The sequence below is a fragment of the Paroedura picta genome, chromosome 18 (assembly GCF_049243985.1).
Source record: "Paroedura picta isolate Pp20150507F chromosome 18, Ppicta_v3.0, whole genome shotgun sequence".
Lineage (NCBI taxonomy): Eukaryota > Metazoa > Chordata > Lepidosauria > Squamata > Gekkonidae > Paroedura > Paroedura picta.
In genome coordinates, this window is record NC_135386.1 from 16,708,202 (window position 1) to 16,720,703 (window position 12,502).

The 12,502-nt window shown below is 49.8% G+C and overlaps 1 protein-coding gene across 3 annotated transcripts in view; it reads right to left on the reverse strand.

Moving 5' to 3' along the window:
• The window catches only part of MCTP2 (multiple C2 and transmembrane domain containing 2), an 85,913-nt gene extending 75,260 nt beyond the window's left edge, over window positions 1-10,653 (reverse strand). The window contains exons 1-2 of one of the 3 annotated variants that reach the window (XM_077317584.1): window positions 10,536-10,653; window positions 5,945-6,089 (exon numbers count right to left, since the gene is read on the reverse strand). In XM_077317584.1, the coding sequence (XP_077173699.1) occupies window positions 5,945-5,954 (10 nt within the window). In that variant the 5' untranslated portion in view covers window positions 5,955-6,089; window positions 10,536-10,653. Of the gene's footprint in view, window positions 1-5,944; window positions 6,090-10,204; window positions 10,357-10,535 lie in introns of those variants that run through there. The other 2 variants (XM_077317585.1, XM_077317586.1) reach the window with 2 other exon arrangements.
• Between the last annotated feature and the right edge of the window lie 1,849 nt (window positions 10,654-12,502).

Genomic DNA, 12,502 nt, shown 5'->3' on the forward strand with positions numbered 1-12,502 from the left:
CCAAGCCTGGTGTACATTCTAGGAGCTAACTGGATTTGCTCGATCTAGGGTGCAGGAGAGGCAGTGTGGTGCAGTGGTTAAGGGCAGCTTGGGAAAAAAGTCTTGGAATTTTGTTTTTTATATATATAACATCGACAGCAAGACTATTACGTGGGGTCTAATGCCACAGTGACCACCTTCCACTTGGCCATTTTCTCCAGGTGAGCTGATCTCTGCTTCCTGGACATCAGCTGTAACAGCAGGGGGTCTCCAGCCGCCGCCTGGAGGCTGGCAACCCTAGCTCTTCCGGCTGCCCTCGTTCTGATTCTACCACATTGCAAAACCGCCTTGTCGATTTCTAGCTGAAAGGGGGCATGCGGACTCACGGCACGCGATAGCCAAATTCGCTGACCGACATTTCCCGGATGAAAAGGCAGCTGTTCTTGTAATACCTTCAAGATCTGGATATTTTCGTCATTTTCTTTTTCACATTCTTTGGGACTGCAGCGGCCTCAGGCTATCCACAACAAATGCCACATGCCTCTCCCTCATTTTCAACGCCAGAATTTCCCCTGCGCTGTTCTACATTGCTAAAATGTGCTGTTCTTTCTATAACTGGCTCGTAGCTTTGCAAGACTGCTGTAAATGCCGGCCAAACGATAGTTTTACTCTTCTCGTGGCCAGAGAAAGACTCTAGTCTGGCCGCACCTCGAAGTCCCACAAAGGTTTTGTTCAAGGTATGCAGCGGTGGCCAAACTGTGGCTCTCCAGATGTTTGTGGACTACAATTCCCATGAGCCCCTGGAACAGTGCTCAGGGGGAACAGGGAAAGCGTGGAGCAAATTCTCTTTATCACAGCCGTCATAATGCCACTCTGAACATGGCCTTGGTGTGGAACCAAAGGACAGCTCTCCCGGCCACTCCACCCCTCCCCCTGGTACTCCCGAGGCCGAAAAGGAGGAGATGATGAGAACAGCCAAAGCAAACAAGCATTTGTTTAAGGTAGCCTTTACCTGCTTGCCCTTGAACTCTAACGCAGCCCCACTTAACCCGTAAAGAACAGGCTGCTTTAACCCTTTGGCAACTCTTCAAAAAGCAGAGGAGAAGGAGGAGAAGAAGAGGGGCTAGATTTCTGCACCCCACTTTTCACTACTCAAAAGAGTCTCCGAGCGGCTTGCCATCGCCTTCCCTTCCTCTCCCCACATCCTGTGAGGCTGAGTGAGCTCTGGTAGAACTGTGACTGGCCCACAGTCACCCAGTTGGCTGCCTATGGTTGAGTGGGGAATCCAACCTGGTGTTTTCCTTGCAGTAGTTAGCTAGAGATTCTTTATTACAAAATTCTTTATATTTACATCATCTGTCGTGTTTATGACAAGCGGCCATTTTTGAGTTTGTTTTCGGATGTGTTCTTTCTCTGACACAATATATCGGAGTGTGTCAGGGAATTATCTCCCACGTTCGCATGTCATGTCGGCATAACTAGATCCCAGTGGCTGGAGGATCGAATGTCAAGTTTATTTATACACCTGCAGACCAACGCAGAGATTACACATGATGAAATGTTGACATTTTGGGCTGATAAAAACCCTGAAATTTTCGGCATAAGTAGCTCAAAGGACATGCGGTTTATAATATCAAGTATTTTGTAACCTTCTGGCTGGCTTGAATCACATAGGTGCAAAATTTCACTACCTGGAGTGAAATCCAAGGCTTTCTTTTTGGTGTGGCTTCCAAGAGGGGACAAATTCGGCTACAGGCTGCAGAATAAAAAGGGGGGGGAGAGGAGAGACTCCCTTGCGTGGAAATATCGTGTCGGAAAACCGGCTGCATGTCATATTCACAATGGAACTGTTAGAGGTGGTGTAGAAGGACGACGGAATATAAAGAATTTTGTAAGGAAGTATCTCAAGCTGACTGCTGCAAAGAAGGATTTTCTCCCATCTGCTTCAAGACATTATTGTTGTGTAGCCTAGTTGTACACAGATTGTATCTCCAGATTAGAGGCCACCACTCCTAGCCACAATGCCAAACATGGGAGTGACAAAACTGTAGCTCTCCAGATGTCTATGGACTACAGTTACCATGAGCCCCTGCCAGTGCTGGCACGCCAGATCTGTAGGGTGCATGATTCAAAAGCATACCAAGAATATCCTGCAGGGGGCATCAGAGGACAAGTGTATTTAGCATAGTTAGAATAGGAACTTCCTGGTATTTATCTCCTCCTGATTTATTCAGTTGGAGACTTCCTGCTCCTTGGAGCACAGTTCCTCGCAGCTTGCCTCCAGAACAAAAGAATGAATGCAGAACAACAGTTAGACAGTAGTTAGGTCTCTCTCTCTCTCTCTCTCTCTCTTTCTCTCTCTCTCTCTCTCCCCTTCCCCTAAATAAAACTGTTTTATTCTTTTAAGCAATTGGTGTTTGGTATTTCTTTGCTTATTGAAACTCTGCGCGCGCACACACACACACACACACACACACAGAGCTTTCTCTTCTTCCTTTTCTGTTTAGGATTTCTGTCTTAAGATTTACAGATGGAAAAGGTGTCAAAACTGCTTCGTCCTTAACAACGGAAAAACAAAGGGGTTTTTCGCACGTACTGCATTTTCTTCCCTGCAAGCCAAGCTGACCAAATTCCCTTTTCTGATACACAGTTTGTTGAATGAAAACTTCCCTTCCCCACCCAAAGCAACCCACCCAAAAGTGGGCTGCAAAAGGAAGCCGGAAGACGTTTCTGCCAATAACTGGTACCGGACCAAGCAAGAAACTGCTCTTTGCTGGAACAAACCTGGCCTCTCCAAGAGGATATTGAAAAAAAGATGGCTCAAAGCAACTTCGGAGATGGCCGGAACCTCCCTGGAATGAAAACAGAGGCCTGCTTTGAATCGCCTTCCAAGAACAGATTTGCTGCATTTCATGGCATTTCCCTGCCTGCAGGTCACAAATACCATTTGCGGGAAAAGGGAAATCAAAGCATGAGAACGCAAGGAGAGAGAAGCCGCGGATCAGCGGAGAGTATTTGCCAAATGTCAGCTGGCAATCCAGTTGCCAATCTCCAGGTGGGGCCTGGAGAACTCCCAGCATTACAACTGAACTCTAGATCAGGGGTAGTCAACCTGTGTTCCTCCAGATGTTCATGGACTACAATTCCCATGAGCCCATGGGAATTGTAGTCCATGAACATCTGGAGGACCACAGGTTGACTACTCCTGCTCTAGATGACAAACAATAAGAAGAGTTGGTTTGTAGGCCCTGCTCTTCACCACCTGAAGGAGTCTCCAAGCGGCTTCCAATCGCCTTCCCTTCCTTGCCCCACAACAGACACCCTAGGAGGTCAGTGGGGCTGAGAGAATGCTCGGAGAGAACATCTGTAAGAGAACTGTGACTAGCCCAGGTCACAGAAATGGGGAAATCAGCCAAGGTTTGCTGAGGGTGGAAGAAGAAAATACTCTCCCTACTAGACAATGCAATAACATTTATTGTATATCGCCAAAGGTAGGGAAGGTGGCAACGAAGAGCCAGTTTTTTTCCCAGATCTCAGAAGCCAGCACAGAGTCACTACTTGGAGGGGAGACAAGCATTGTTTCTCCCCTGCTCTGAGAACTTCAGTCCTCCATCCAAGTATTTGTGTGTTTCAGCTACTATGGGAATTACTTCGTGGACATCCAGCTGAGGTTGCCATAAATTGGAAGCTAAGTGGGGATGGAGAACCACCAAGGAAGGCTCTGCAAAGGACAGCAATGGCCAACCACTTCTGCTTCTCCCTTGACTTGAAGGTCCCTTGCTCCAGTAACTAGTGTTTTTTTTCCCCAAAAAATAATTTCCTCCTGATTGGCTCTATTGGAAACTTCCTGCTCCTTTGAGCACCTTTACTCCCTGATTGCTCCCAGAAGAACAAATTTAGTCTGACTGTTAGGAGCCAGCTTGGTGTCTGGTTAAAAGCAGCAGCCTCTAATCTGGAGAACCTGGATTGATTCTCCACTCCTCCTCTCCCTCCAGCCAGCTGGGGGGGCTAGTCACAGTACTGTCAGAGCTGTTCTCCCCAAGCAGTTCTGCCAGAGCTCTCTCAGCCCCACCCACCTCACAGCGTGTCTGTTGTCGGGAGAGGAAGGGAAGGTGATTCTGAGCTGCTTTGAGACCCCCCTTGGGTAGTGAAAAGTGGGGTATAAAAACCAACACTTCTTTTTTTTCTTTCTCTCTCTCCTCTGTCTTTACCAAGTTGTATCTCTGCACAATACAACTATTTATTCTTTAGCAGCCAGTGTTTGGTCCTTTTGCGTATTTAAACTCTGCCAAAAGTATAAATTTAATGTGTGGCCTCGTTTGGAAAACCCTGTGCATTTCAGGCTGGGGAATCTCAAGAAAGGACTTGCACAGCTGGGGAAAAAGATGGCAAGATGGCAACCAAGAGGATTAAGGTCTTGGAACACCTTTCCTATAAGGAAGGCCTGGCACATTTAGCAGAGGGAGGTCCCATTTCGTGAAAAGATGATGGAGGAGGAGGAGAACAACAAAAACAAGAGATGGAGTCTAAAAGTGGCTTAAAAACACCTTTCCCTTCCACAACATACACCTTGTGAGGTAGGTGGGGCTGAGAGAGCCATGAGAGAACTGTGACTCACCCAAGATCACCCAGCAGACTGCATGTGGAGAATGAGTGGAGAATCCAGCTCAGCTCTCCAGCTTAGAGGCTACCAGTCTTAACCACAACACCAAGCTGGCTCTCAAGCCAGCCCCGCCCTACCACCCTAGTGTCACCTCCAGTAAACCTGGACCAGGTAAACAGGTTTTGCCCGACACCTCCATTTCGATAGACAAGCTGTGGATGAAATCAGGCCACCTATAGCTCCGCCTCCTTCATCGGCATTTCTCCTGCATGGCTCCTCCAAGAAGTCTGCCTGCCGCTTCTCAAACTCTCCTGTACTTCTACCGATGGTCAGGAGGAGTTTACGGTGATGTGGGGGGGGAGTGTCAGCGCTGGGGTCTAGATGTATCCCCACCCCCAGATTTATTCCAGCCCCATAACTCTGCTTCTCCCCTTCCATTTGTGGCCAGACTGGAGCTCTCCAGAGGTCCATGGACTACACCTGCCATGAGCCCCTGCCAGCATGCTGGCAGGGGCTCATGGTAGGTGTAGTCCATGGACCTCTGGAGAGCCCCAGTCTGGCCACCATTGCATCTCAAGACTGACTACATAATATTTGACTACATAATAAATCATGGGGACAATATAGAAAGCCACGGACCACACATGAGAGGATGGGGTTCCTGAGAGTGTCATCAGCCTTCGGGGAGGGCGGTATATAAATCTAAATAAATAAAAATAAAATAAAGAAATCATTTTGAGTGTGAGATTAGGGCAGGCTTCTTCCACCAGGGGTTTTTCCAAAACTGTGGGGTTTCTTGATGGCCCTGGAAAGGTCTCCTAGATGGATGGGAGTTAATTAATTTTTAATGCATTTTAAAATATTTGTTCAACATTTATTGGGTGACATGATCATAGATGGTCATGTCAAGCCTCCTCCCCCTCCCCAAATGGCCAATGATGGGTCTAGAGGAGGTGGGAAGGGGAGGGGCCCAGGTGGGCGTGTCCACATCTCTGTTTCCCAACCCTATTCTGCCTGATCGTGCCACTTCTGGGGTTTCTCGAAGCCTGGAGAAGGTTTCAGGGGTTTCTCAATGGTGAAAAAGTTGAGCAAGTCTGCTATAGCACAACAGACAAGAAATCCCTGCATCAAAAAGCCCTGTATGAGAATCCCTGCGGCAAAAAGCCCTGTATGATCAACTCAAAATCAGAAGTCAAAAACATTCGTTTGCAAGAAAATATTAGATTCAATTGCTTAGAAAAAATACAGACAACTTTTGCAAAATTATCGTGGATTCCTGACTTCAGAGGTCACGCCACAGTCCACACGGAAACCCGGACGAAACTTATTTTCTCCGAGTTCTTGCTCCTTCAGTGGACTCACCGAACCACATAGGACAAGTATCTGGACCTGTGCCCAAATAAAGGAACTCCAAGGTTTGCAGGCGTCCTAGAAGAATCCTCCGCAGTTTTAATACAGCCTTTCCAGATCACAGAAACATCTCTTCTCCCAACAATTCAGGAATGACCTAGGGTAAGAAAAGTTGGGAGATGAGAGATTTCTGTGAACAGTCAAGGGAGACCAGGAGATCATCCGGATTTATAATTCAACTCCTGATAATGGAGATTTTTTTTTTTCTCGTGAAGAAAATGGCTACTTTCGAAGGTCGGACTTGATGCCATTAAAATCTATTGAGGTCCCCCCAATCATAGAATCATAGAATAATAGAGTTGGACGGGACCTCATGGGTCATCTAGTCCAACCCCCTGCACTATGCAGGACACTCACATCCCTCTCGCTCATCCACTGTCACCTGCCACCCCTTTGAGCGTTCACAGAATCAGCCTCTCTGTCAGATGGCTCTCCAGCCTCTGTTTAAAAATCTCCAAGGATGGAGGACCCACCACCTCCCGAGGAAGCCTCTTCCACTGAGGAACTGCTCTAACTGTCAGGAACTTCTTTCGGATGTTTAGATGGAATTTCTTCTGAATTAATTTCATCCCATTTGTTGAATCACCAAACCCCATCCTGCCCAGACCACACCCTCTGAGGCTCCATCCCTCCATCTTGGATATTTCCCATCCAAGGTCTGACGACCCTAATTATTGCCCACATAACCGAGCTGTGGACCCCCCGCCTATAACACAAACCCTTGAACACGGCAACCACTGCGATTCATCGGCCACTCCATCAATCCACGAGAACATCCAACATCAAGAGTCAAAAGGCTTTGCCCATTGACTAAGATGAGCTATTTTAAGTTCAGAAGCGCTCCCCTACTTCTAAGCTCCTTAAATAAGTAACGGGCTTCTTAGCACCTTTTAAGCTGTCTGACTTGGTCCGGGGCCATGGGGCTCAAGGTAGATTTATTTCAGGATTGTTTAAGCACGCAGAGGAACTTAAGCTTGAAAAGCATACCTTGAGCCAGGCAGAATCGTGGCCTCCCAAGTAAGGAGGAGGAAGGCTGGAATAATCCCCTTTTTAAGGGGCATAATTAATTTCTGGACGGCGTCCAGTCTCAGAAGCTCAGTAGTTGGATGGGAGACCTCCAAGCAACACAACGGGAATCTGAGCAACGGCAAGCTACCTTTGAACATCTCCCACCTTGAAAACCCCACCAGGGGGGCCCTAAATCGGCTGCAAACTGATGCTTCCCCCCCCAAAAAAAAAACAGGCCCCGTTCCAAAAATAACTTCTTGTGCTTTAAATAAAAACAGTCAGGCCCCAGACTGAGAAGTTTGCTGGTGCAGAATCTAGAGAGGGACAATCCAGCGGTGCCGGCGGGATATTTATTTATTTATTTACTTATTTATTGCATGTTTATACGGCCCTTCCAAAAATGCTCAGGGGAGGTTAACAGCCTGATAGGAAAAAAAGTACAATTAGAAAGCCGAATCAAAGATTGCCCTCATGTCATCCAGAAGTCTAAAAGCAATGCTTAACCAAAACAGTCATTTCTTATTTCCTGTCTTTTACTTCTCAGGAGCAAACCTTCTTTGTGGGGGAAGGAGGAGGAAGTGCTAAGCCAGAAATTTAGGAATAATCCTGGCAGAATAATTTGGGATGGCTTGCAGTTCTGGTGAGTTGAACAGCAATGCCCATCTCTTGGGAGTCTCCAACATGATACCTTGTCCCACTGAATATTCTGCCATATAATGAATAATTAAATGTCATCAAGTTGGAATGGAATCCAGGTATTCCAGCAAGAGAGGCGATTGGTCCTTGCCTTTCTCTGTGTAGCAACCCTGGATTTTCCCTGACAGACTCTCACCCAAGGACTAACCAAGGCGGACCCTGCTTAACTTCCAAGTCTGACAAGAGCAGGCTAGATCAAGGCAGGCGGCCCTCTTAGTCTGTCTGCAAAATCAGGAAAGCTCAAGAGTCCAAGAGCCTGTTGAAGACTCACAAAATCCATGACAGGGGAGGAGCTTTTGCAAAAGCTCCTCCCCTGCCACAGATTTTGTGAGTCTTCAGGTGTTCCTGGATTCTCTCTTTCTTCTGCAATATCCGGCTAGTCTAGGATTCTCTGTCTTGAGTTCGAAGGCGGCCGAGTCCAGGAAATGCTTCTGAAAGCTGCAAAGTGACCTACGATGCTCGCCAGCACCCGAAACTTGCAAAAGGTAAAACGGCTGCTGTGCCATGGTGAGAATTCCAAGACAAACTCTTCTTCCAGCCATTGCATAACCCCCCCCCCCCCAAGTGCTTTCGTTTCGTACAAGGGGCCTTTCCCCTTTGCACTCTGAACCGAAATTCTGGGACCTTAAAGTCATGGCAACATGCCTCCTTTCATCCCTGCCTTGGCCTGAATCTCTGGAAGTGCCAGAAGGAATTCCACAGCAATTCTGGTGCCCTGAAAAGCCTCCATGAAACAACACTGTGGCAGGGAATGGAGCCAGTCCCCATGCACTGGGGGACTCTGGCTGCCTTTCCCCACCTTGTGCATGGGAGAAGGACGAAGGGTGCCTTGCCCTTCTGAAGGGAAGCTGACCCCCTGGAAATCTTGTTGGTGCCGCCAGACTTGAATCTAAATGTTCTGTCATGCAGACCAGCACGGCAGCCCACTGAAACTACTATCTGGGAGACCCCGGTTCAAATCCCCGCACAGTCGGAGAGGCTTGCTGGGTGACCACAGGGTAACCTACCTCGCAGGGTTGTTGTCTGGATTAAACAGGAGAAGAGGAAGACATAAGTGACTCTGGGTCCCCACTGGGGACTAAGGTGGGGAGGGAAAAGGAAGTCAAGAATGTGGCCAGGAAAAAAAGAGACGGTGTGGTGTTGTGGTTAAGAGCGGCAGCCTCGAATCTGGAGAACTGGGTTTGATTCCCCTCCTCCTCCTCCTCCTCCTCCTCCGCATGTAGGCAGCCGGAGGACCGTGGGCCATTCACAGTTCTCTCAGAGCTCTCTCAGCCACATCTATCTCCCAGGGCAGGGGTAGTCAAACTGCGGCCCTCCAGATGTCCATGGACTACCATTCCCAGAAGCCCCTGCCAGCGAATGCTGGCAGGGGCTTCTGGGAATGGTAGTCCATGGACATCTGGAGGGCCGCAGTTTGACTACTCCTGTCCCAGGGTGTCTGTTGTGGGGAGAGGAAGGGAAAAGGTGTGCAGGTCACTTTGGGATTCTTTTGAGTGGTGAAAAGCAGGGTATAAAATCCCAGCTCTTCTTCTCCTCCTTCACCAGCGGTACCTGAAGATTTCACATTGCCCAACCGAAAACATAATCCGCTCCCCCTGTGGGCAGACCTAGAGAGAGTCCAGGTTGGCCTGGTGTTGTGAGATTTTGGAAGCTAAACAACCTGGGATACTTTTTGGCTGGGAAACCTCCAAGAAAGCCCAGGGAGGTGCTGCAGAAGCCAGAAATGGCAAACCAGGCTAACATCATCAGATTTCGCGGAGCTCAAGGACTGGCCCCAGTCAGTACTTGGAGAAGAGGCCCCTCCAGGGTTGCTCTCCAGGGGCAGGCCATGGCAAGCCACCTCTGTTCGGTTCTGCCCTGACCGGGACGGCCCCCGTCAGCCTGATCTTGCCCAGTCTTGGAAGCTAAGCAGGGTGGGTGCCTTGGAGGGGGGACCACCCAGGAAGCCCCCCGGGGGGCTAGGCAGAGGCAGGCCACCTCTGAACATTATTATTATTATTATTATTATTATTATTATTATTATTATTATTATTATTATTATTATTATTATTATTATTATTCTATTTATTGCCCGCCACTCCCTTGCGGCTCGTGGCAGGTTACAACATTCTAAAACCCCATAAAATCCATTAAAATCCAGTTAAAACAACTACAGTCCAGCAATTATTAGTTAGCAAGCTAACCCGGCAAGATTGGCTAATCCACTACCCTTTTCCCCTACTAGCAGGTGGAGAGGGGGTATTGGTGGTACCCATCTCTAATCCCAATCCCAAGGAAACATCCCAGCCCCCCAGGACGTGCCATAGGTCAACTGTGGGTTTTATTTATAGGCCAAAGACGCAGGGACAGGGGTCCAGTTCAGAAGCTGGCTCTCAGGTGCACCGGCTCTCAGGTGCGCTTCCTTGGAAGCCAGCCTCCGATGCCACAGGCTTCCCCGTCCACCACGTGCGCTTCGAAGAAGGGGGGCACATACCCCCCCAATACCCCCCCCCCCAACATCTTACTCACAAGAGATCCGGACTGCCACGGACGCGCCTTCAAGCCCGCGGGGATGCCCGCCGTCGGGACCGGCTCTTCCGCCTCGTCGGGCAAAGCTTGCTGTCGAATCTACCCGCGAGCGCGCTCCCTCCTGGGCTGCGGCCAGCCTGGAGGGGCGCCCACTGCGGGAGACCCCCACTGTCAGGCACCGTCCAGCCCCCCCCTCCCCCCTCTCGCAAGTCCTAGCCAGTCCTCCCGCTTGCCCCGACGGGGACCCCTCCCTCCGCGCGCAAGCGATCCTCCAGCCTCTTTAACGCTCCAGTCGTGCGCCCCAGAGACCGTGGCGCACGCCCCTTCCTACCTGCCGGGCGCCAGCCAGACGCTTTGCTCCGCCATGGGAATCGCCGCCTCCTCCACGGAGAAAGCAGCAACAGAGGCTGCCTCCTCCTCCGTCTGCTTTGGACACCCCCCGAGAGGAGGAGCCGAGGCGGCGTCGGGGCTGCCGCGGGAGCAAAGAGAGCCGGCGGAGGCAGCAGAGGGATCGCCAGACGCGCCCACCCTCTCTGGTTTGGCACGACCGTCCTGGCATCCCGGCGGGAGACGCAGCCAAGAGTCGAGTTGGATGTCCGCCCCCTTCCCTCCCCTCCCTTGAACGGCCTGATCGTGGCCCTGCACTACTCTGCAGGGGTGTGGCGGGGATTCGCTTCGACCCATGCTCTCCGAGGGGTGGCAGCAAACATGAGCGGAAGGCTAATGGCTCCCCCACCCCAAGACCTCAAATTAGGAGATTTTTATTGCCCCGGATCCCTTCCCCGGTGACAGCCCGGGTCTGAAGATGAGAAGGTTTTTTAGGGAAGGCTGGGTTTTTAGGGAAGGTTGAACCAGGGTAGAAAATTAAGCAAAGCAACCTCCCCTTGAGGACTAGTCAAGGCCATGCTGGAATAAAACATTTATTTATTGGGTGTTTTTCATCCTGCCCTTGCTCTAAGCAGCTCAACTGTACACCCCATGGTTTTATTCACACAACAACCTTGTAGGGTAGGAGAATCAGTGTTGGTGTGGTTATTTTCTCCTTCCCCCAGACCATTGTTTATCAACACAGAGATGCAGAAATAGGGAAAGCTGCACCTGTTTAATACCTGCCTGACATATTGTCACTAAAGAGTCAGAGTGGAAATTCTACTTCGAAGTCCCACTTGTTCAGTTGGATTTACTTTTCTGTAGGGGTCACCAGGCCCCCAAGAAGCATCAGCCCTGGTTGGAACTAAGATGGGAGTCCCGAGCAAACTCCTGCCTTGGAAACCCTAGGACTGGCCTTCTCAACCAGGGTTTTGTGAACCCCTGAGCTTTCCTGTTTGGGAGGGAGTGAAATAATTGTTTAAATATTTTTTTAAAAAAATTGGTTATCAGGTGCTATGGCCACCTATGGTCGTGTTGACCACACCCCCTCCCCAAATGGCCAATGTTGGTGGGGGTGGGGGTAAGAAGGGGAGGGGCTCCAGGTGGGTGTGTCCATAGCCTGAAGAATGTGTTTTGTTTTGTTTTTGGTAAAAAATGGTAAAATGTTGAGAAAGGCTACCCCTGTGGGGGTCACCCTAAATCAGTGCTTTCGACATCCTCGGACATAGAAACTTGCAAATCCGGAGGCTGAGATCTTGGGCTCATCTCCTGGCCAGTAGAACTTCTTGGACCCCCCAGGGCGACCTGCACATACCTGTGCAGAGGAGTTACCCCCCCCCCCACACACACACACACACAGACAGACACATCAGCTCTTGGAATTCATGAAGATCAGATAAGACCAGCTTTCCCCTTGCAGTGAGGAGCTCATGCAATCTTCACTTCCGTGTCGGTAACCCACCCCACAGCATCCTGCTGCGTCCGCTTGCATTTCTTCGCCCGCATCCTTTTACGGGGTAGTCAAACAACCCTCCCAGCTAGTCCAAACATTGGTCAACCTATAAACCGCAAGGCCCATGGGCCCTTTTGTTCGGTTCGCCCTCACACAAGGCAGAAAAAGGCAGCTCTAACAAAGCTTGTCATTTCCCCAGGACACCAAACGCCCCCTCTCCAAATTCTTACCTCCCCAAAGGCGGGTGGGGTGGGAATGGTGTTTTGGGAAGTTTAAGTCAAGGAACAAGAACTTGAAATTTTAAAATGTATCCTCTTCCAGCTAAGATAAGGGTGGCCAAACCGTGGCTCTCCAGATGTTCATGGCAGTCCTTGCCAGCAGGGCCTCATGGGAATTGTAGTCCATGGGCATCTGGAGAGCCACAGTTTGGACACGCCTGAACCAAGACCAGCCATCCCAACTTCGCATTCCTGTTC